This window comes from Varroa destructor, unplaced genomic scaffold, assembly GCF_002443255.2.
Source record: "Varroa destructor unplaced genomic scaffold, Vdes_3.0 BEIS01000002.1, whole genome shotgun sequence".
Classification (NCBI taxonomy): domain Eukaryota; kingdom Metazoa; phylum Arthropoda; class Arachnida; order Mesostigmata; family Varroidae; genus Varroa; species Varroa destructor.
Genome location: NW_019211455.1, coordinates 22,452,379 through 22,478,046, shown reverse-complemented (window position 1 = coordinate 22,478,046; position 25,668 = coordinate 22,452,379). Strand labels below are relative to the sequence as shown.

The window sequence follows — 25,668 nt, the reverse complement described above, 5'->3', positions numbered from 1 at the left end:
TTTCGAGTGTGTATAGACCCATAGTAGTATTTTAAAGCTCGCCTCTTCTTTCTTTTAGCAGATCTTAAATTAACGTACATAGCATTGATTGACAAGCTGGTCTTATCCACACATAAATAGACACGGGAAAATGTTTATGGTGCAGTGGCCTAGGCCGCATCCCCGTTAAATATTATTCCCTTGGGAAAATTCTGCCATGTGCCTTTTCACGCGTGCGCTGCCATTGTCGGACATCTGTCGATCACGAATAGGATCGAGATGAGCAATAATGCTTTGGTGTGGATATTCCTAATGAGAACTAGCAATGCTCGAAAAAGCACTATCTGCACTGATAAGAAAGTGGCCTCAATCTCATTTAATCGCTGTGCAAAAACGTTACAGGCCTGTGAAATTTCTGGGTTCCTTTTGGAAAGTCGCATAAGCCATTGCACAGAAGGCATATAAGCGCTCACTATTGGCTAGTTACAACATCAGCGGGTACTAGTGGTAACTTGGACAAATCATTTAGGATAACAACGTCCAATCGCACACTCTTCGGGTCCCATTGCCGGCAAGCCGAAATCATCTCTGAGCGCTTACTTACCCTATCTGTATAAACAGTTCCTTTCTAAAGAAGCATAATACTGACACATTGGTCATTTCTACGGGAATCGTCGTGTAAAAAAATCATAAAATGGATGATACAAATATCAATATGGACGAATAGTTATCAGTTCTGCATTCTAATAGCCGTATCCGATGTTTGCGGATCAATGTGTTGTATTTTAAATGACAAGAACATTTATCTCGTCTGATTACTCTCTTCCCTTTAAAATTAATTACTTACTAAAATTAATTAAGATTAATACCTTTAAAATATAATTAAGCAAAAACTTTTCGATGATTTATTGTTGTTAGAATATTAGAATAATTAAAATATAGACGGAACTTAATATAATAATATACGGAATTCTATAATACGGAAAATTCTGTCACTAATTTGTTTTCGTTAAGCTAGTGTTGTTAATGGCTTAAACCTAACACGTTTTTTTTGAGCTACCATCACGGTATCATCCTGATACGTTGTAGCCGGTTGGCTAGGAAGAAAATGGAACTCGATAAACGCTGTATATTAGATACCTGGGCGGGAATATTTCATGCATACAAAACGTTGTGTTTTCTAGTAATGCGATAAATAGAGATATTTGAACCTAATCGGTTACCTGGCTAATGGTTTTCTATTTTTTTTTTCAACTGGCGCCCAAAATCACAGTCGGAAGCGGAGGGGGCACAGAAATTAATCCAGCCTGTGACACTGGTACACCATACGGATACGCTCGTAATCAGAGATATCCAACCTAAAGCCGAATTCAAAGCATCCATGGACATACACGAAAACGAGAGGCTGGCCTGACATAGAGCCAGTCTCTCTAAATAATTCAGTTTTCCGCTTTCATATAATGTGTGTAAATAGGTATCAGATTAACTTAATGTAAAAAGAAAATAGAACCAAAATAGAATTAAAAAAAGAACAAAAATTCTGTCTGTGTTCTAAATTAACGACAAGTAGCCGTTGGTATTATTGACCTACGTTGCGTGCTCCTAATGGCGAAGCATCCTGTGGTAATAAAGTTCAGTTTTTATCTAGCGATTCGTTATCTCAGAAGCTGTCTGAGTGACACTACCCGTGAGTGATCAGCAGGAAGGGCATAGCCTTACTCAGAACAACGTGTTTGTAAGGGAAGATTCTCCAATCCTCGGTATTATACGTGTGTCTCTGGTACCTTAATGGGTAACGTATTTGCCTGCTAGTATTAGGGAAACGTTGAAATCTGGGTTCGAACTCGGACATACGCAGGCTACGTTTCGCGATGAGGGCTGGCTGTCTGACGGAGCGCCTAATGGCGATACCGAACGTAAACTCGAAAACGTTGAAGTCTTATATATAGTGTCGTAGGTGGACTTATAGCATAAAAAAATACCACAAATGCTTGTTTCGAGACAAAATTATTTTTAATTCAAAATTCTATTAGATCTTGGACCCGATCAGTGGCAAAGGCCTAGAAGAAAGAAACAATTATAGTAGCACACACGAGCATAAGTACACGTATATGCAACTGTTCCACACGTTTTTTTCTGCCTATTTCGTATTAGATTCGTTTCTTGCTGATTCGGCTGGGGTTTATTTATGCAGATCGAAGATGGGATAAAAAAGGCGTGCACACGAGTAGCTATAATTTAGCTGATTACGGGATCTGTTTGATTGTTCGATTTAGTGAACCGGGTTGTGATTAGGTATACATATATTCATATTTTTTGCCCCAGTTCTTTCGCAGCTTGTGGACAGCAAATACCTACCATTCACGTTCCTATATGTAATTTCTGCATATATGACTTCCCGAAATATATCGATACTAGGATACGCTTGTCCATCTCTTTTAGGGCATAGAAAGCCCCATAAATACACGAACTGAGATAGGCAAAATTGGTTTATTGAAGGCAAAGGTTTGTATTCCTTTGCTCGATCCAGGAAATAATTGAAATACGACGGTGAAATATAATGACCCGGCTGCGTGCTTCTGGTTGCCAATTCATGAATTTGTTGAGCAATGCGAGGTAGCGGGCTGCAATATTGTTTCATACGCAACGGGTACTTCAAAATAACATATGCCCCTGATATACCACTGTTATCTTGCATTCCAACTCGCGAATTTGTTTCTCTTTATGAATTTGATTTCTCTTCAGAACGACGCCACTTTCTTCTCTGGCTGGCAGCTGTGCCTTTTCTATGGTTGTAGACACTGCATCGGATATATTTCCAATTACCCTGAAGTGAACTTATAGTGAGGCCGTTCCTTACTTGGTTTTTGCCTTTTCAGTATTTGGAACATAATTATGTTAATGTCACATGTGGTATGCCAGTTTTGGCTGACAGAGCTTTTAGAACCGAGGCTCTATTTCTGTGAAAAGCCTACTCTATTTCAGCAATGCGTCATTGCCCTTGAAGTTCCGACTTCTACGCACCTCCTCGCTGGTCCTCAAAACTGTATCCGCCGCTCTTGACGTTCATGAACACTTGCATCATTTTCACAATGTGCTTTTACTCAGAGCCTATAAGTTTCGATGAATTTCCGCAATGCTGAGGCCTTCAAATAACACAAACTTATCTGCCAACTGAATGTCGACACATATATATATATTTGCAAATCGAAGAAAGGATGTTTTGAAGTTTGAATTTCAACTTTAATCCCGATGGATGGCGGTTATACTGCACACAATATGACTGAGCGGCTTTGATAATTATCTAAGTATTTCGGCAATAGATGTTCAATTTATACTTCTCTGAAAGAAAGAGAAGATCTATTCAGGTGATAAAACCGTTGTTATTGCACCTTGCAAGGATGTTTATGTACGCCAAAGTGATATAACAATCTCAAGCAGTGTATCCCAACGGACCTTTCTCAAAACGTATTGACTATGTATGTGCTATGCTTTTTTGGCTGGTTAACGAGAGTTAAGATTCACTCCTTTCGATACGACGACGGAAGGTCTTTGTGGTTGGATATAGTGACTCCGTGTTTTGCCACCCTCCTACACAGTAAGCATGCCGTTATAAATCGGTTCTGTTTATTTAGAATGATTCTGTTCCCTCGCTGTGTGATTTTTGATTTCTGTTTTCTATATTTCTTTGTGATCAAAAGACTTTATCCTTCATACTTTATTCACTGTACATTTACTATTCTAATACACTGGGTAATCTCTTTTTCGCAGTCATTTCTTTGTATGTGTCGTGACTATTCGTAACCCAATCACAAGTTGACATACAACAAAACCATTGAAGTTTAATATAATTGAAATAATATATGCTTACAAGCAAAGTCGTTGTCAGACAACGATACGCTTAGTTTCTTCGGTTGAACTCGACAATGCGTGAAAGTTCTATATGACCTTATCTTGTACTATTGATTGAAGAAATTTGATAGTAACACCGTTGGTTATCAGCTGGTCAGCGAATGAACCGCTTCTGCACAGCCTCCCGGCACGTCGTGAAAGGTAGGTGCAGCCACTAGCTGTCTAGAGTAGGCTCTGAGGCAACACCCTATTTTATCCATCGGCCTAACGCCATGGCTGACGCTCAACCCATTCATGAATAATACACAAATGTTACGAAACTCAAGTGATGGAAAATAATTACGCCCCACACTATACTCCCTAGCTCTAAGATTAGAAAAATTTAGATTTGATAATTGACGGGTGACAATGTCTAATCGGCAAAACGCAACTTTAATTGTGACCTCCCAGACCTCGGATAATACGATAATCGATAAAAAAAACCCGTTGATTCGTCTTAATTAGGGAGGTTATTGATTGTACTTAGGGGTATGCCCGTCTAAGGAAGTTTGTTTAGATAATAAGCATATGTTGAGAACCTTCATTCGATATATAGATCAAAGAAACCTAGCAATTAAACCTATCGCCCAGTTTTTTTTTTTCAGAAAAGCCCTTTTTGTTCGTACACCACCACTTCATTAGAGAAATTATTCAGCTACTCAGATTTGATTCCCAGGCTATTTCTTGTTTTCGAAATATGCTCATTGCTACTATTACAAATTATGTTGAGAACTGTTGAAAACCGTTTTATTACCAAATACGTTATTAAGATCTCTTTTGATTGAATCATTCATTGCTGGTTTTATGATACTAATTTTTTTGAAATGCATGAGGCTGAAATAGCGTCAGAGAGATAAATATATCCATGATAATTTAAGAAAATATGTGTAAATGAAAAAAAGCTGTAATCGATCAAAAAGGAAAGATTTTTTTAACTAAATCATATCCATGTTGCTACTATGGTACTTGCTATGATGATATTGTCCTGACAATATTTTTCTCCTGTACAATGTTCGCCAAGGACTGCCGGACGGCTTCTTGCTCTTGGAACTATTAAGATACAACCCACGAAGATCCCACGAAGGACGTAGGCCAGGTTTTGTGACCACCCATCTTCCATAAGTGATCGTACGGCTTGTTGTTGGTAGAGTTCTCCCTTCTTTAGATAGATTTGTCTTGTCTTTGCCAGCTTTGCTTTTGTTTACCCAGCTTGCGAAATCGTACCGATTATTTATCAGATCGAAGTTTACAATAGTCGTTCGTTCAATTCAGAACCGTATTGGTGGCCACGATATTATCTCTTTGCTGAACCGTACACAAGATAATCCACATTTTGTGTAAATAAAGAACGTTTGTTCATCATTCCTTTCCCGAAAAACGCTCGTTGCTTAGTAAGCGTATATTGAAACGAATGTGCTGTAATTCAAGATGTGCTTCATTTTTGTGTTTAGGTAACGAGAGGTCTTTACACCTATTTACTTATTCATATTACTTATCAAGCGCCTCCTTATCTATATCTATAGGAGACGCCCCTTTGTTACAGATGAGGACGGCGAAATTTACGAAGGCTGGTTCTGGAATAGAGGAACATTCGCAGGAGAGGCTGCAATTCAGAAAGTCTCTTTTATTGGAGACTTTAGCCAATTGAAGTTGGCGTCTTCCTTCGTTTCGAGGTCGATACGTAAACAATAGACACCTGTATTAACAGGTGTATATAACAGTGTACTTAAATATCTACTATTGCTTTTAAGCAATGACTGTGTTTAGCAAGTGTTCGGACAGTGGCAAACGATCTACTTGAGCTGATGCTCAGGTAGATCGTCACTGTTCCATGCAATGAGTTAGTAAACGACGTAGAGTTGCCTATAGAGCAAAGCTGGATTTTCAGCCGAAAGATGGGGCTATTTGGGACAGTATTCGACAGTCTATCAGGCTTTGTTGAGTGATAAAAACAAAATAATTAGCTTACTCTTATAATCTATCTTTGCCATAGAAAACACATGTATACAAAATGTCACTGGGATTTATATGGACCAGGGTGGAGTGGGCCTATAAGGCCCGGTGTTATTTCAGCCTGTGTTATTTGAAACAGATTGTCATTGTTCATTAATTGTAAATTTCTTAAAGCTCCTTTATTAAAGCAAGTGTAACTAAGCCCTGTGAGTATATATGCAATATATATATATGTGTCAAGCGAAACTAAAATATCGGTACTGACTTTATGTTCTGTATGCTTAATGTTGACTTTCGAAAACGCCCGTGAGGACCATATTTACATAGCCTACCACAGGAAAGTATCGCTTACAAGCTGACTACAGTTCTTCTAGTTCTTCCTTCTTGATTGATCAGTACTAAACCTGATGTATCGGACAGTCACATAAAATTCTTAAGAAATTCGTAATGACTATCTTTTTATAGAGCATTGTTGAAACTGCACAATGTCACTAACAAATATTTATAAATGTATTAAGCTAAATGTATCGTAATCTTAAATCAGATGTTTCTAAACAGCTTAAGCGCTACATGCTGTTGGTTTACGCTGAATTCGATGTACCAAAAATTACTTTGTTTTTTCTTTAAATTTATTTGGTATCAACTGAATCCGCTTCGTCCAAAACGAACATCCTTTGTTTGTTTTGAACGAAGCGACGTAGTATTAGCTGGCAATGAACTCACAATAACTGGTATAAATAACAAAAAAAAAAAAGAGATACAAGGGGCTACCAGGAATCGTTCAAAAGGCAGTGATGGATATTGCAGATGAAGGGCTTTCCGCCAGTGAACCTTGTATGCAGAAGATCACAATGCAACAACGGGTCAAAGCTGTGGAAGAGGCCACAGTTGCTCCCATTCAGAGCTAGTCTGTTCCAACGTACGTCTGTTCGCAAGAGGCTATGTAGCAATACACGTTGTCTAATGTGTAGGAACCATACAAGGTCGTATCGCGCTCAAGACGAAATTAATCACATATGAGTTCGTTAAGGAGCTGAGCAGAGGCGTACAACAGAGTTAGTATCGCGGCCGGAGTGCAGGAAATAATCGGACAATCGCTTTGTTTGCGGGGCACAACCAGCTTTTCTGGCGGCAAGCCGGTATTTTGCATGTGCAATAGGCTTTAACAGGGTATCACTGAAAGGTTTTTTTTTCATTTTAAACCTTGGTAAACATCTTGAAATATCTTTACTCCAGAGAAAGGCAACGATCTTTGTTATGGTATTAGACGCTTGAAAATGATTATTTCTAAAACAAACGAAGTAAGCTGTTGCACAAGCGACATCACAGGACCGTCGAATGTTCACTTCGGTCTTCCTTGCTTTCGTGTTTGCAAGCGAAAAGAGAGTTCCGTCATGTTTAGCGCTTGTTCAAGTGCACTTTAAGGAACACTTGCTAATGACTGCATCTATTGGAAACCATGATATAGCAAACCTGTCCTTATGTGACACAAAAGAAGAGCTTGAAGACTGTTATAGGCCTTATATCGCATTATATATATCGCGGCCAGTTGTCGTCGCCTAAAAGAGCCAAGCGTAGTAATCATGGAAAACCACGGAACTTATTATGCCTCAGTATGAGCAAGTGAGAGAAAAGCGTTTACCACATCACGCTTCCTCAGTACGGCTTGACCAAGCTGCCAGTTTGGCTGTATCGGTCTTTGGATTATTCAAATAAGAGCTTGTTAGTACACAGTAGTAGAAGTAGAAGGGTCACAATCTGTGACACAGCAGGATCGGCAATATTTATGATGCCAAGTATCGTTGGAAAGTCCTGGGGTACAGGTATCTTCCCATATTCACGGACAATTACTTTCTTCCCTCATTAACACAGCCCGATAATCAGCTAGTTGGTTCAAATATGTTCTCCCGTAGTATAGTCATTTGTCCTCGATAATAGAAGCTACATTGCTGACAGCTCCGTTGTAATATTCAAGGCTCGCTATTTCCCATGGCAGGTGATAAGCTCAGAAACTAATTTTTATTTATTTCCTCCAAAAAAGTATTAGTAGCTTCGTGTTTAATAGCACAGTTTGTTCGCTTCAACAGAAAGCTGTCGAGAATAAAAACGAATCAATTTTTCTTGTTCTCTAGCACAATATTGGCTATGCTGATGTTTCCATTAAAAAATCGGCATTTTCTGAAAAAATATTGGCATTTCCATATTAGTATTCTCAAGTAATCGTTTACCCATAAAGCCTTGTACTGAGTTAGGATAAGATTAAGACACAATAGTAGGGATCTAGAATTAGGGTTCTAAGCAAGCGAATCTGTAATGACTTGAGCTTAGGTTAACAAAAATGGCATTGCGATGTCGGGAACCAGTAGCAAAATATAGTCATAGAGTTAAAGAGTTGGGACGTTTTATGGCAAAAAAGCGGTATATCATAATTAAGGTGGTATTCGTTACCACTCAGACCGTACTACCTTGCTGTACCCTTAATTAGTAGTAATTTCACTATTCAGAGAGTAATAAGGGATTTTTGGGCGATCCCTATAAGTTCGCTCCGAACTTGTACCTGACTTGGAGTAAGAACCATTTCTCCCAGACAACTTCAATCAATGCTATTATATTGTCCATTACGAGCGACGATCTTCCCTTGCCTTTTAGGCGGCAGATATTTTACTATTTCTTTTCCAAAGCTGATATTTGTATTTGCGATAGACTAGTCAGTATGTATTTTTATACCTTAAAAGATATAAAATTCCTTCCATTAAGGGAGTTCTACAATTATCGGAAGAATGTGTAATCGTAAGGATCGTAATCATTTCTGATTGTTATATTATTTATTTAACCACCTAAAACCCGACCCGCAACGAGGTCGAGTTTTAGGTGGCTTAGAAGAAACGTCTCACTTAAGCTCGTAGAACTTAACAGAGAATAAAAAAGATGTGGGGGCTCATTTTTTGAATGCTTAGCCTTACACTGTAATAGTACTTAACTGAGATTCCTTTTGGATTGTTTTGGAGGAGACTGACAAAAGTTCCTCCGCAATCCCATCAATGCGCAGCATCACCGTCTTTGAATGGGGTCCGGTTTTAGCTTCGGAAAGATTTAAAGTCCTGTTTAAATTTGAAGAGCATATTATGTTTTTGCCAAGATCTGCCCTCTATGCTGCATCTAGTTTCCACCGTCTTTTCTTATCATTGCTAGAGAAGGGTTGTTTTCGTTCCATTTCAAAAGATTACCGGCCGCGCAAACATAGTTTAGCAGTCAACGTATGAAAAATCCGCGTGCCTACTCGATTGAGAAAATCCTTGCTTGCTAAATGTCTTTGAATAATTAATCTGGATACGCCTGTATTTCCTACAATCTGACCAAGGCTCGTATGTTGGTTTTGATCGATTGCAGTGTTCCTATAGTCAGAAAGTAGACCTAAACGTCTTTTGTCTTCCATGCTGAAATAACCACTTTGAAAGTAAGCGAACCAATTGCTAACCGTCTGGTCGGTTACGGTGTTGAATCTATGTATTATACGAATCTGTTCACCAGTTTTGGTCGCGTTTAGCTATTTGAGAAAGGAAAATTTCAAAATCAACCTTGAACACATACTTTATATCTCCATCTTTGGTCTCCAATTTGAATTCAATGCACAATTGCACACGATGCTGAATTAGACCTGGGAGGCGTCTTCCAAAAAGAAAAGAACTGTTTCTTCCCTTGCCCATATTCGTTGGTGGCGCCAAAATTTAAACTGCTTTAAACACTGTTGACATACATGTAGCTCAGGTAATAAATATGTAGTTCACATGTTGAGCCGATTGCTTTAATTAGCACTTTCATCTTGATTTGAATCCTAATATTAATTGACTTCTAACTTGATCAGTTTCTGATAAAGTTTTCATAAAAGAAATTATTTCTGACCGCCTTTGGATACTATTTTGTGCGTTCTAGATGGACGGCAATTTTTGACCTATAGTTTATTAACTACAAAATTTAAAAAAAAATAACCTTGTACTTGATTGACAACAATTACCTCGTCAAGAGATTAATTTCATCTCCGCTGACCAGCATTCTGAAAAGCGCAGTCAGTAAACCTCGAGCCGTCCGAAACCTAAAACTTCGCCACGGGTTTCCTCACTGTATATCCACCCGTCAATAGGACTCTCCAGCACCCGACTGAAGCGACCGAGTCCAAAGTGTGCCCTATATGCTGGGATGTAGGCTATGGCGTAGATCTAGAGTGGTCATCCAGTAGTGGCAGTAGCTGGGAGCCACCCGTATTAAAAAAGTCTTGATGTGTCGCACCTAAGTTTTTTATATGCTTTCCGTTATATAAAAGGAATTGTATTTATGCAGCTAATATAAATACAGCAGTCTGTATAAACTGTTTAGTTAACTAGGAATTGGCTACTTCGTCGTCATTATGGCCTTAGCCGGCGCCTACGGTAAAACAAAGATCGGATTCATTCATTCCATGAAAAAAAAAGCTAGCAGACATCAGATCTATCTTCTTTATAACAGAAATCGTTGCAGACTAGATAAGGAACGCTAACGAGATCGGTCATTGGAGATGTGGCTGGTGGGAAAGCAGGCAGCTGCTTTCTTGTTATCCGATCTCAGCTTATTGTCTGTCTCCACGATGTCTTCATAGACGGCGGCGCCGTAGCTACTGTTCGAGTGAATGCAACTTGACGCTAAATTGTGAACCCTAAAACGGAGACCAGTTGGTAGTTACCGACTAGGAATTCCAAATATTATGGCTTAAACCATAGTTATCTTCACCGTTTTGTCCTTGCTAGTCTAATCTCTTGTTTATCTAGTTAACCTGGTGATTCGCCAGTTTCTTTATAGAGGTCATTTTATCGACTTGCTCTAATATTAACAAATTTTATCGATGTAACATCCAACTGGAGACGCCTTTATACTAGTTCCATTTCTCGGACTTAGGGAACATGTTTTGCCTGTAAGCCCCGTAACTGGTCCGTCTGTTAGCCTGTTCCAGGGATCAGTTGTTTCTTACTTGGTCTATAGTTCTGCAGAAGTTCTGTGAAGCTATTGCAGTTATTTGGTCTGGCTTCTGGTGGGGTCTGATAGTAACCTTATTTCAGATGACTCAGCGTGCGATCTTCATTGCCTTGTCGCCATATTCCTTCCGTTTCGAGCGTGTGTGAAGGCGTACGGCGAACGCAAGTTGTCAGTGATTCCGGCAAAATAATTAACCGCCAACTTCCAAAAATGTGGTAAATATAACTTTGTCTAATACTATGAAAATTCTTGACGCTTTCTTGGCAAATCGTTTAAAGGAATAAAATTTGACCAAATTAGAATAGAAACATGAAATGTATCCTGTTGGACCACGGCAATTACCCTCCTCAAATTTGGCCGTTACACTCAATCTAGCGTACTGTAATCATTGTCGTACGTACCACTGATATCCTAGCAGCTCGTTGCGATAAGTATTCTATCGGCTGTGAGAATCCCGTAGATCAAAATGGGGTGATACTGTTCGATCGTCCTAATGGTATATTTCCTATGTTATTATGAGTCAATTTGTCCTATTCTCCTGACGTGAAAATTAATATAATATGTAGACCTCGTGCCCATCGAGATGTATCAAATACACATTTCTGTTGCAGTTATTATACTTCGTTCTCCCATTCGAATGTTCCAGCGGTGCTCGCACTTTCGTTCGCCTAAACCGTCGTTCTATTGTGTTATTATTAATGGATTTAATTCACCTCACGCGGACCGATACCTCTACAAGCTATATTTTTCTACTAGTTTCTTTCCTGTGTCAGTATCTCGTCATCTCGCACCCGTTCTCTATTCGCGTGTTTTGCTGATTGATTACTCTGCTAAAATGATTTAATCGAAATTCTTCGATATCTTGTCTCGGTCAAGTTCTTTGTCCCAACCCACCTACCGTGATTTATCCGCTACCATAACTAAAAACATCAACTATAATAAACTTAATAAAAGCTGAAATAAAATTTACTGCAGATGGTTGCCAACATTCTTCCAGAAGCCTATACATTATTTTGTGTTGCTCTGCAGAACTCAGAAAACACCTGCAAAAGTCATAATGGTTGTTAAACAAAAAAATCAGCTCGCCCAAAGTGGCGTTACGCTTTATGGGAAAAAGACGCTATCATTGAAAAAGACCATTTACTCCGATCGGCAAGGTCTTGCGCTTAGCCTGAGCCGAAATCAGGCTAGCCTAAAAGTACAGCTTGGAAAAGTTAATGCAAAGCAAAGAAAAGCTCTCCAACGGTTGCTGGATGACTCTTCCGAAAAAGTAGATCAAATTTGCCCAACATAAGCAAAAAACTACTCTCTAAAAAAGATTAACATACTAGTATTAACATATTAGGATTAACATATTAGTAGATTATATTGCAAACTATTACAAATTTCCAAAAGAAGCTAATTTTGGCAGAAATCAAGCCGTATCAGCCATTGGTTTATGCCATTAAGCGACCGGGGTGTTTGATCGTTTCTTTCATGCCGATATAATGTAAACAAGTGTTAGTCAGTGGGCATGTACGTTGGGTAGTTATCTCGGATTTTATTCGCCCAGTTAGATTACGGACTGACCAGAGGCGAAGAGGTCCTCAGAGGACTGCAAACAAAAGACGCTGTATACCACAGACATACGAAATTTTAGGGGAACTAGTAAACAGCGTGACTTTAACGTCGTCAATTCAGTAGACGGATGACGTTAAGGGAAAGAGAAATGATTCTTAAGCAATGTTAAGGATAAAATCAAAGATATCCGAACGTTAAGAATAGCCCGATCAGCTAAATATCTATTTGCCACATATAGAAAAAAGTGATGGAAATCTACATTTGACTGCTAATAGAAAGTGGACTTTGATTATGTTTTTTTAGTGGGTCACGCGCGAAATGCATGTGAATGTGTATCTGTATGTTACTGTACGTTTCAAGCTCGTTTATCCGTCGTGAAGACGTCGATAACTTAAGTTAAGGATAAATTAAGCTTTAGTAAGAGTTGTATATACGCACACATGAAATTAGATAACATAAACCAAACTAAATTGTATGCTTACACAATTTTATTAATCACGAGAAATTCAAGTGTTTCAATTAAGTACGTAAGCATACAAGTTTATTTAACTTCATTTTCATCATATTTCTTTGTAAGGTAAATATACTACATCTGTAACGAACGATAGTTAGATATTCAGATGAGGAATCTCGATTCAAGTAAGGACAAAAGGGGAAACATAGTACAAAATGAATAGCTTAGAGTGCTCGTATGCGAACGCCATTGCTTACAACTAGATATTCTGCAGAGAATTTGAAAGAGACTATGCTCATAAGAATAATAATAAAAATAAATGATACAGAGAGAAAATAAGATAATAACACCAAAATCAACAAATCTTCTACTTAACGTATGTACGATTGCATTTGGGTTGTGTATAAAAGACATTAGCCACGCTCAAGGGGATGATCGTCTCGGATTTGTGAACCCTATACTACGGGACACAAGACGGGTCTGAAAAATAGCAAGAGCGTTATGCTTTATTTCGATGCAATTGTACCATCTGAGTCGATCAAAAAACTCTTCGTAATAGTTTTCTATGATTCTATGATGGATTAAACAAGCAATGTACAGTTCTCATTCATCGGGCGACGCTGATACTTATTAAGACTAGTACGTTTGTAACTATGAAAATATTTGATTTCGTTCATTTTTAGTCAATAAATAATTATCTTATATAAGCATGGTCGCACGTAATGCAGAGAAGCAGCAGCCTTGTCTTGTCTTGTCTTGCGGTAACCAGCGGCCAATGCAGATACGGCCTACACTTATTGCCGACCCATAACTTACTCAACACCTTACTGCTCTTCATACATGTACAGACTTCCCAACCATTTAGCCAGCCTGCTCTTTGACAAGCCTCCAACTATAGAACTCAAGAGGTCCCACTGTACTCTCCCTTCAGCTTGTCCACGTCTGTTTCCAAGTTTTCTGAACGGTTTCCCCCTTTGGCAACGTGGGTGATCGACCCAAACACTCGAAACCCCTCACACGAAATAGGACTTACTTGCCGCATTTGTACCCCGTTATTTTCGCCCTTTGACGTATATTTCTTGAACATAGATCGGTACAGCTTACGAAGCTATGTTCATATGTATACACTGTACATTATGAGAAACAAGGGTCTGTGCCACTTCAGTCTTTGAGCATATATTATGCTGGCTCGATCGATCTGCTACTGTTAGTGAGTTCTACTGAGGTCTCTCAAACATGTAATTATGAGTTTGAGCTTTGATGAGGTTAAGGATTCAATAGAGAGAAACGACCACAATCTCTCGATTGCTGAAAACTAGCGCGTGATGTCGAAAAAAACGATGTGCAACGAAAACACTGCCCGACTGGACGGGCGCCAAAACAACGTGCGTTCTAATACGAACTCACTTTGATGGACGCATGATATTTAACAGGACCGCGCATTCTAACGCAGCGCCACCCACTTCAAAATCCGCGGCTCGTATTGCTGTCGTAAATTGAACCAAAAAGCGACTTTATTTACACAATGAGACTAACTGAATCGTGATGTGGACAGTTTTGAATGGAACTTCACGAAGAAAAAGCCATGGTCAAGTAGCAAGGCACGATTCTTAGATTAATTTTTGCCATTAATTATATCCGACTAAGTAAGCCCGTTGGCCAACATTGTTTGAGCGTGTACCGTTGAAATAGAATGACGATGAATCTATGTCGAAAGCTATACCCCCCTATGTTTCGAGTTTTACGTCCGGTATCGCCTTTAGGCATTCCAGGTTGTATAGATCGAACCTAAACCACAACGTGTCCTTAAGATTGGCAAGCAAATATGTTACCCAATAGGCCATTACCGGCGCAAGAAAACCATACACCCTAATGAGTCCTGAAATAACAACCTCATCGTTCAATGATCGGGAGGTCAGTCTGATTCAGTATTTGCTGTTTCGAGCCCCACTTGTTACACTGACTGAGATCTCCAATGGTCGTCGCACAGCCACGCAACGATGCCACCGGCCTCAAGACTCTGCTGCTTCGTTACGTTTGCTTATTCGTTATCTGCATATTTTAAACGTAGCCACTTAAAGCAGGGTGAGCGTGGAGCACACAGTCAGTTATGACCTGCTCGAAAATTTAAGCCCCGCATCGCTGCTTCAACGAGATCATTCGTTTTCAGATCTGTCGCACGGCTGATGTTTACTCCAGTCCTGCCACTGTTGTATTTCCAGTTTAGCAAAACTGTGACCTCATACAATTTAAACAGTATAGTCAAATAGATTCCTGCGAATTCTGGGGCACCCATTGGGCTAGTCTCCGTGTGTACGTCGTCATCTATCTGTGTTAGTGTGAATGAAGTTTTTTCTCTGTATGATGTTAGCTTCTCTACTGGCTCAATCCGGCTCACTTGTAGTTACCGAGGCAAAGGCCATCGGTGTGTAGTTAAGCGACGCCTGCAGGGACCCCCCCTCGTATGAAAGGTGCCCACTGCCTCCAACAACTCTTCACTGATCTTTTTACGTCGTTGCATTTTAACAGCCATTGGCGCTTATAAACAACCAGTTTCGCTGTTATTCTACGTTAGTGGACGCTGCAGTCATTGTGACAGGCATGTCGACTGGTTCCTTTTTCAATTTTTGCACTCCGCTCTTCACCTTCACTGACGTTAGCCTCTCCGTATACGCATCAGTGACACTTTCTCCTCCAGTCACATCGACTGGGAAGATTGGTGCGTCTGGACATACCACCCTGCTGACATTTCAAAACTGCCTGCAGAACCCACTTAAACCATGAATTACGATCCGTTACACCATCTCAGCCAAAGACTATTGAGCCGCATTATTGGCATTTTGGTTGTGCCACTAAAGCTACCCCCGACAAAACACTGACTCTTTCGGATTTCCAGCAAAAGGTGGCGTAAGTACCTCTTCATGTTTACGCTTCCTCATATACAAAACATGTGGCTCTCTTATGTTATGCACCGACTTCCAGCTTTTATCCCCTTTCACGTCACAACTGTTGCGTGCTAAAGCCGTTCATCAATCCGTCTTACCTGCTTGAATCCGACACTTATACAGTAGACCTTTGTCAGCCAACAAACTCGAACGCGATGCTTCCGATCAGATTCATTAAGTCCTTCCCGTGGCCGTTTCTGTCCTGTGTGACAGGGGATCAACATAAACGCAGCTCCGTTGTGTCCAATAGTCAACTTCCACTCCGCCCTGTAGGCGCGGTCAAATTCCGCTGTCGTCGTGTTTTTCGACCGCGCCGTAACTTTTTTCATTTCTTAAAAGACGTGCTACCTGCTGTACCTGGCTCCGAATCCTTGCATTTATCCAATGTCGGGTTCGATTCACACGTCATTTATTGTCAATGCTTGTATTGCCATACGTATTTTGTTAGATGGAATCCTGTCACATGTCCGAAAAGGTGAGCGCACCATCTTCTTTAACTCCACCCTCTGCGGACTTGTCGCTCGTTCGTCTATTGCTGCTCACTGTTATTACAAAGGCCTTCCACTCGGTATATCACATGGCCAAGCACGTCGTCACCGCCTTCGATGCGCTGATATTTGCCCACGGCACAACGGTGCTCCACGCGACCTTGTACGTGCTCCTCTCGGCCGCCGCCAATACAAGCTATACATCTAAAAGTGCCATCTCCATCGACTGCAAGCTCGGTGCAGCTGTTCCCTGCTTAAACGCGGAGCCATTCAATGAAGCCGAATGGAAAAAATAACGAAGAGGAAATTTTGAACGGTGGACTAAAGTATGATGTTACGGATTGCAGCAAAGCAACGTGTGCCGTGGACATGAATAGAGGGGTTCCAAAACCCAAAGAAACGTATACGTAACGGTTCGTACGTGCGTACGTCATTCGCGTGAATGTACATCAGCAGTTGATCGCCCTATTACAATTCACAGCTCTAACTAATGTCCGGTTCTTTCTTCTTGCGGCCAGTAGGCCACAATGCATTTACTCTGATGTTTTCTTGCTGCCATCTGTATGAAGTGCGAGACAAGCATATCAGGAATCATATTTGGTCTATGATGCGATGCAAGTTAAGTCGGGGTAATGGTCTGAGTTGAAGATTGCCATCCATAGCAGTGTGCGAACCGCTAAATGTCAATAATGAGACCAGGAAGAGTACTCGTTAAGTGTTTTGGGTTTGGAAGAATGAACGTTTGCGATCGTACCGCTTGTTTAGAACGCTCATCTTAACATCTGGCAGGTCTACTTATTTTCTCGATTTTAGCCCACTTATTTAAGCGAGTATATTTGCTAGCCCCTTCCATCAAGAACAATTACTGCAGCGACAACCTTCGATACTTCTAGGTTGCTTAATCTGAGTCTTGCAGTTGGAAAACTACTAATCAGGATCCAACGCCTTGTTCATTATTTTCATAAACTTCAACCTTAACTTCAAATAGACTCGTATGAACACTTCAAGTAGCCTTTTTATACGGATTTCTTCCTAGCATATAAGTAACGGTAGAAAAACAAAGGATAACAAAACACCTGTGTAAGATATTTCGCCGCATAGAAATATATTGCCTTGCTCTCTTCGAGAAATGATATTTTCGGCGTATCATTAAAGCCTTCTAGAGCTTTTGATCGCACGACCATACGCCTGGACCTATTCCCGCAATTGATGCGGAAACATTCCTGCGGATGGCAACAACGAGACCAAACACGTTAGAAGGCAAAGCCTTCCGTCAGGAAGCAGGGATAAATATCCTTATTCGTAAAGAAAACAGATTTTTTTGCGCTTCGCTTTATCGACATTCTTGGCCGTGGATGATCTTGAAAAATACAACAGACGAGAATAAATCGTAACGAGATTGAAAACAGTCTTTTCGGTATTCACGAAGGCTTTTAGGATGAATATGAAGTATTTCGAAGGCTACACAACCCTGAGGGAGAATAGCCAAAAAAAATCTTTCTTATAATATATTTTCGATCTTTGTCAATGTGTACTGCATACTTAGATCGAGACGGGTATTTTCAGGTTACAAAAGAGGGGAAATTTAAAACTCCGAGCTGTAAACGATATGATGCTTTAAATATAGTACAGAATTTAAGCAGGAATAACAGTTACGATAAAAGTACGAGGTGATATGTGCATTGCTATTGGTTACTAAGGCTCAAATTCAACAACGCTTCTTAAAGTGAGCTTCTCTAGGCAACTTTTTGGTTACCATTTGGAGACGGTAAATTTGCGCAGAACTTAAAAGCGGAAATTCATTCATCTGAAATATATTCCTCTAAAGGCATGCTGATCGACATAATGCTAACGGCATAGATTTTTATCCTATAGGAACCCACGTCTAGAGCCATCGACTTGGGTCTATAACCTAAGCAAGGTCTCGAATAGAAACGGTAGGTATTTAGCATTAGGTCAATGGAGTACTATATAATGATTTCAGCTTAATGAATTATATGATTACCAACGTCAGCGACAATCAGTAGGTATGCAGAAGAAGATAAAACAGCTAACAAAGACGGCCTATTTTTCATTGTGCTTGAAAACCTTTAACTTTACTCTTTCGTACGTTTTTTGCAAACGTAAGATCTTAGAAGGTCATCTCGCTACGTTTCAGCAGATGCTTTAATCTGTACGCTACAGGTACGTACCTCGCTAATTTGTTAATCATGTCATGCTGAGCAAACGTTGGTCAAGTGTGACATCCGGTACGTGAGGATATTTTATGTGTACAAGAAATGTCTGTTAATGCTCTATTATCCACGGCGCACACAGTAACCGCACAAAGGTAAAGTAGGGTTTTTTTTATGTTTTTTGACATCTCATCGACACCATTTACATAAGTCTCTACCCATGTAGATTTGAGAGACAAGACGTTGTCAGCCCAACAGCTTGATCTACAAACTCGTTTGGGATCACTTTTTTAAGATTGCTCATATAACGGGTCAGCTGCGAAACCCTTTGTTCAGAATACGCATAAAAACAAACCTTAGATTCTCTGGACTCATGGAAGAGGCAGTCTGAACGAAATTTAGATTTGCAGTTTAACTCAGAGACATCTTCGATATCATTAACAACACAAATTATTGGATAGTTTCGATAGGACACTATTTAATTGACGACTGGCAAAAAACAGCTTTGGCGAACTGCCAAGATGGCTAGCATACTCTCTGTCGACCTTACGTTATAAGGCCGAGAGGGAGTATACCTTTTTACTTTTTTATATATTATCTGCATTGATGGAAAACGGGGGCCAATGGAGTCACGATGTTGGAACCTTTTCTATTTGCAATTTGCTGCCTGTAAATGCTGTATGTTTTCGGTCCGCCACTGCGCCTTATTTTTAGAGCGTGCTTATCGCAGACTTTGGCTTCGCTGAAGAAAAGTTGTCAAGTAGTCACTAGGTTGAAAAGTGCCGATCATTTAGCTTTTACATTTTTCCTTTTTGCGAAGGATAACGAAGGATTTAATGCTTTATGTACGCCACTGGGCGGAAGTTGTTTGTTGTATCTCAGGGCAATGCTGGGCTTCACACCAGTGAACTCAGATTTGATTCCGCTATGACTAGTAATCTGGAAAACGTTGACATCTGAAAGGAAGGCTAAAGGAAGTTGGCTCCATACACGTATACAGAAATTCGGCGCTAGCCAATCCCCATTCTTTATTGTTGACATATCACATGCTGCTTGTGGGGCCTCAGGACTGCATAGGAGAAATAACAGGAACAGCGTCACCATATAACAAAACGAAAACAAAGTGCTGTTACTTTAGATATATTTTAAATAAAACAGACTTAAGCATTGAAACAGGATCTGCAGCCTCAAAAAACTCATCGTACGCATTATAGCGGTAGTACTAATAACACATTTTCTCTGTCAAGAAAAAAATTTACTTTAAATTCGGACTTTAAAGACGGGGAATATCGCATGGCAAAGACGGCGTCCTTTACGCCCTACTACAAAGTCTTTCGCCGAGAACAAAAGGTTGTCCAAACAGCCGCGATAGATGAGCCTTCTTTGAAGGAGGACAAGTGTTAGGTGAGCTTAAACCCCTTTACGCGAAACAATTGTTGTTGATTGGTTTTTTGATATCGATGCGAAGTCGGTATCATAACTTTCCTTTTCTGTTGGTCTAGATAGTATCCTTGGAGTAACCATGCCGTTTGCTAGGTTACCATTCCATTTAAAGAACTGCAAAGGAATACGAGAATACTCATCCTAGCTAAACCTATTAATGGGGGCAGGTCCCTTCTTCTGAAAGAGGTGATCTCAAGGATTTGTTTACAAAAAAGTCGAAAATGTCAGAAAATAGTAATTTAGACACGAACACCTATCATCCATTTACCAATGTACTATCAATAACACAAGGCACTCGCCGTTTGCCTTCAATAAAGTCACACCGACGCGTGATGGTGTTATACGAAGAAAATCGGCAATGGTATCTGCCCCCTTTTGCTTCAACGACATTATGGGTAGCCTATGTAGCATTATCATTATCACTGTATCAATATGGGTCAAATGGTCTTCTATGGCTAACTTTACTTTCGCTCGGTCTTCTCCGTGCTTGTAACTGTACAGGGGCAAAAAGAATAGAAACCGGTGCATCTATAATACTAATGCGCCATTATTATAGTTATATATCACACTTATTACAGTATACTTCGCTAGCTTAGACGTCCCTCGGATGCTTGATACTTATCGAGTAGACAACATTGAAAGATTCACTAGTATTTGGCCTTGTCTTATACATAAAGTATCGAAACATGGACAATTTTCATAGCGACGGCGATAACTTGAAATGTACGATTACTTACTTGCTTGTCCCAAATTCGTAGGATAAGATGTCGTTAATGCTCGGAGCACCAGACTGTGTCTTTATCGTGGTCAGGTCGAGGGCCAATCCTCTTAGCAACACCGTTTCTCTTAGTACTGCGGTTCGTTTAAATCAGATCGAATAGATAGACAGTCTGTGTTGAATCACTGAACGGCCTACCGCAGCAGGCGCTTTTCTTATATAGTAATAATAAGATTACTAGAGTATGACGTAAAACTGAGTCTCTTATGTGCCAATAAGTGCAGGGAAGAATCAGGCAACGAAGTTCCACATGGCTGCTGCTGACGGTTCAGGCACAGTGTTTATCTACTATTTAGAATTTTCTTTAAACAGAACTTTATTTCGGGAAAAATCACGCACACACACAGATTGGTCTGTCGCGCTTTGCAGAACTCTAAGCCTGTCCTTTTGAAAGCTTTTGTTACCCAAAGAAACAAGCAAAGATGCGCTAAATAGTAAACCATGACCGACAGTATCGCAGTATTTCTCGCCAAAGTCACAGTCCTTTTGCCCCAAAAGAAAAAGACAGAGGTGCCAAATTTTATGGGCTTACTGGCCACCATACATCGTAAAGATACCACCTATGACCGAAACAGACCGGGAAAGACCTTACGCGGTTTTTGGGGTATTTTTGTTTTTCTCGCTCTTTACGAACGCCTTTACCTGAAACGCCGCCTTTCTCTAGTAACGTTCTCTTGATTTTTAGATCTTCCTCTTCACACAGCAAGAACCAATTTTTTTTTGTTTGTTGTTGTTATTCAGTAAGTGTTCTTATTTCGATTTATGTTCTGTTGAGTCCCTTGGGCAGAGAGCCAAGTGATCTGCGGCTTTTTTTTATACTCAATGCCTGCCGCTATTGTGTCTGACGTTTCTAACAAACGTGTCTTACGGGTGGTATGACCCAGTCCCTGCTATTATTGTGAGTGCTTTACTTGGGGGGCGATGCAGTTATATTTCATCTGTTCGTGGCAACAGAAATGATTCGCATCATATCTAAAGGAAACAGCTGACCCTCTGGTGGTAAGCTGAAAGAGTCTAACCAAAATAATACAGCCAAAAGTCAAGCTCCTACTTGCCAATTTGGCATTCGACTATTTTCAGTCATTATTTCAGTAGGGGTTAATCGTACGAGACGTTACCAGTACCAGTATCAATACGGATTCTTTCTATATGACGGTAACGCCTCAGATTCAGTGAGTGACCCTGAGAGTGGTCGCTCTGGGGGAGCGTCGGGTATAACTCTGCCCCCACCCTGCCCTGTTTTGCTGAATCCTCCCATTTAGCAGTTGAGTCACAAATGCAGAAGAATTACGCTAATAATAGCGTACTACAATCCTAGAATATTTCAATGTTATCATTCAAGACGCATTTTAAACGAATCCTCCGGTTAGCAACAGACAATAGTTCATCGTTTTGGTCTGATTGTCCTGAGGGACGTTTAGTGGCCGAATCGCTCAGTTAGCCTCTGGTCCGGGCGTTGCATCTTGGCTTTACTTCAACACAATCTTATTATTACACTAGTCGCTATTCTGGTCCTATTAGCAGCGATCTAAACCACGGCGACGACGAGCCCTGACAGATGGCTACTGCGGACTGCGAAAACGGCGTCAAACTTTCGCCGACCGATAACATCGCCGTTACTTTGTAATGCGGATTATGCACAAAGCAACAGCCCACCTCACATGACGCAGAATGAGGCGTCACCGTTGTTGTTGTTGTATGTCTTTGTTGCTACTTCTGTTGTTATTGTTGAATGTAAACTTCTATGACTTAAGCTCTGTCTGAGTGTTAAAGCTGCCATGGGCTGAATGAGTAGCGGTAACAGTAGTAACAGCAACGCGTGAATTGTATAAGAGTAAGAAGAGAATTAAACGTTACGAGAAATTCAATGTCGACGTTTTACTTGTGCTGTCGTAGCTACGCTATGTCTCCTTCGTTTGCTACCGTTGATACGGATGCTGCTGCTGGGCGTTTAGTCTGGTCGAGCCTGCTTAACACCAGCAACTTAACACGACTCAGAAATGATGACCTCATCGTCCTGCGCGGCTTCTGATACGTGTCAGTCTGATACAATATTTTAGTTAGCGTGTTGTGTGTTCATGTATATGTGCGCAAGAGGAATAAGGGGTAGACTCTTTACACACATGTACAGATACACACAACAGCAAAACACTACCCGCAGACTTTCTCTTTTTTTGACATGGCACATGACCACACGACGGGCTGCCGATAGACTATATATAGCTGGTCGCGCTATGGGGGTAGGATCACATATACAACCGTCATAGACCACGGATAGCAGTAGTACGAACCAGCAGGGGGCTGGACACGATATCAAAGGCGGCAGAAGATACGAGTTCGCACTACATACGGAGTCGAAAAGGGTGGGCTGAAAAACGCACCGAAGCTAACGACAGGGCGGAAATGGTAAGAGAGCATTCGAGAGTTGCTACTGAAGCATTATACATCAAATAGAAAATTACCATAGAAGAACAGCCCAGAAACGATAACCGGCAACAACGGGGAAATTGCGTTTGTTATGATTATGCAAGGAGCGTATTTGTTACCGAGCGTTTTTGTGGTTTATGGGAAAAAGCGTGCGGCGATTCTCAAAATTAGCGGGATACGTCACGTCAAATAGGAATATGTTGTTTACTCTGCATTTTCCTTTTCTACAGTCAGATGAATAATCCTAATGTGACGAATGAATCAATGCTAAACGAGGACATATTTCATGCAGTAGGCTCGAAGTGACCTATGTACTCTGAATCGCACGCTATTGTGGCGTGTCAGCCCAAATACCAGTCGTGGAAATATCATATTGTAATAATATCATATATTGGTCGTATTTTCTATGTGAACTTGTTCACAAACGTTCAAAAACTATAACTTTTTTTTTTTTAAACTATAGTGCTCAGCACTCGGATACTTCCAATACAATTACGGGAGCGCATCTTATCACCTCCTAGAAATCGCTACCAGATAGTCCGCCATTTTCGTAGCAATAATTAGCAGGACAATTGTGAGCCTTACGTCTAAACATGAGTTCTGAGGATTCCACCCTAGTGCTAGCCTACATCTCGCTTAATATTAAAGTATGGCCACGTTACATTGCATTGATTACTTCTCGGCAGCTGTACTAGTAGTACAACTAACGATAGTTTTGCTAAGCGTTCAATTTTATTTATTTATTGTTTACGTGTCTTAAGCATAAGGTTACAGTGCTCGTCTCCCTTCTGGGTGTCGTTTTGGCTGGCCCTCCAGGGTACAGCGGACATACCCAGGCAACTTACGGACCACCATCTCCATATGAATTCAGCTACAGCTCACAGGACTCTGAAGGTTCACACAGTCATAGCCAAAACTCGGATGGACGGCGCGTACATGGCCACTACATGATTCAACTAGCGGACGGTAGGAGCCGTAAAGTGGAGTACCACGCTGACGAGACAGGGTTTCATGCCAAGGTTATCACCAATGAACAGGGTACGGAATCGAAAAACGCTGCGGACGCCACATATCATTCATCAGCGATCAAAGGCGAACAGGCCGCGTTGCAATACGAAGGACAATCAACCAAATTCAGAGGTGATAGGAGTAGCAGAGGACATTTCGCAAAGGCATATACTAAGTGGTCTTAAATAAACGGTATGCATCGGGCATAGTATGAATTCAAGTGATACAATTTTAATAATAGTATAAGTAGCTAAGAATAGTTGCTCGAGTCGTCACAGATGTAGGCAAATGCACACGAGGTACTTCATTCTCCTGGGAAAGCCCAATGTGGTGCATAATACATTCGCAGATTGCCTATGCAAAGGAGGGCAAGTGACAGCCAATGGCGTCTTGTATTTTGCCATTATAACAATGAATAAACGTTTTAATTTAATATAGACATAAATCCATTAAGGTTAGTGGTTCAATTAAGTCAATATAAATTAGTAGCGTTCCCTTTTGCTGGCCCTTAAAGGATGAGTACTGCCATACCGACTAAGAGAGAACAGTTATTGCTCCAGACAAGCTGCCTATCAGAAGATTTTGGGGCGACGGCTCCAAGAACAAGCTTCAGGGCTACATGCAACAATTTTAGAAACGATATGTCTTCAATCGATGCGCACATATTCAAGAAATTCGAAAGCTAAATGAATAGGAGGGTACAGTCTAATATATTGCTATAGTCTAATCCCATCAATGATATACTAGAAATGGTAAGATTGGCCTGTTACCATCCTATGTTCGTAAACAATGGAAATTCATATGTACTTTACTGAAGCATGCAGAACAATGTGCTGCTTTAAGCCTTGCCTACGGCAAATAGTACGTAAGCTGCACGAATAAATGAAGTTCTTTATGCTGTATAATAATATATAGCGATGCGTTTTAGAAACGTAGTTGACCCGCCGTACCAACGGTTGATCGCTATCATATTATAATAAATAGAACAATTATATGAAATTGCATTTTTTCTAAAAAAAAAAAAAAAGATGTACATATGGCACATCTTCTATGAAAAAATATCAGATCACGGCCACGGTATGACCGATTCAAATGTTCAATAATAATAATAAACAATAGCAACAGAGCGCATAATAAGGGTGCTGCTTGATCTTTGATTGTTTATATTTCTTTGATACGAACCAAGGCGGATCATCGTACTCGGAGCTATTGGCACGTCTCTAACGTGTTCGTATTTAAATAGCACGCAGAAAAAGTAAACGTGCATAGAACATCAATGATGCATGTCTGTTACTCTGTTGAATAGCCTCTCCTGGCGAAAGTAATACGAAATCAATTGTTTAAATGCGATTGTAAAATGCACCAATGTCTTCAGTGAGTGAAGACTATACTGGGACAATCGACAGTGAACAGCACACGAAGTCACTAGATGGATCTCTATAGTGAGCCGGTGTACAAGCATAGATAGAACGTATATCCAGACTCTGGCTAGTTACGTACTTTCCAAAAGAGTTATTACCATCGTATTAACTCCCGAAAATAATGCTTTACTATTTTTTTT

The 25,668-nt window shown here is 40.4% G+C and overlaps 1 protein-coding gene and 2 long non-coding RNA genes across 5 annotated transcripts in view; 2 read left to right on the top strand and 1 right to left on the bottom strand.

The window, feature by feature from the left end:
• Positions 1-25,019, top strand: part of LOC111245690 (cuticle protein 10.9-like) — a 55,434-nt gene extending 30,415 nt beyond the window's left edge. For 2 of the 3 annotated variants that reach the window (XM_086979999.1, XM_086980000.1), the window contains one exon: positions 23,861-25,019. In XM_086979999.1, coding sequence (XP_086836125.1) covers positions 23,861-24,292 — 432 coding nt within the window. In that variant the 3' untranslated portion in view covers positions 24,293-25,019. Of the gene's footprint in view, positions 1-21,950; positions 23,079-23,860 lie in introns of those variants that run through there. The other variant, XR_015321007.1, reaches the window with a different exon arrangement.
• Positions 7,438-9,535, bottom strand: LOC147757525 (uncharacterized). Its single transcript, XR_015321190.1, has 3 exons — positions 9,415-9,535; positions 8,805-8,924; positions 7,438-8,001 (listed from the first exon to the last, which is right to left on the bottom strand). It is a non-coding gene; the product is annotated as an uncharacterized LOC147757525 (long non-coding RNA).
• LOC111244489 (uncharacterized) lies at positions 10,364-11,896 on the top strand. Its single transcript, XR_015321015.1, has 3 exons — positions 10,364-10,532; positions 10,914-11,045; positions 11,442-11,896. It is a non-coding gene; the product is annotated as an uncharacterized LOC111244489 (long non-coding RNA).
• Positions 25,020-25,668: the final 649 nt, after the last annotated feature.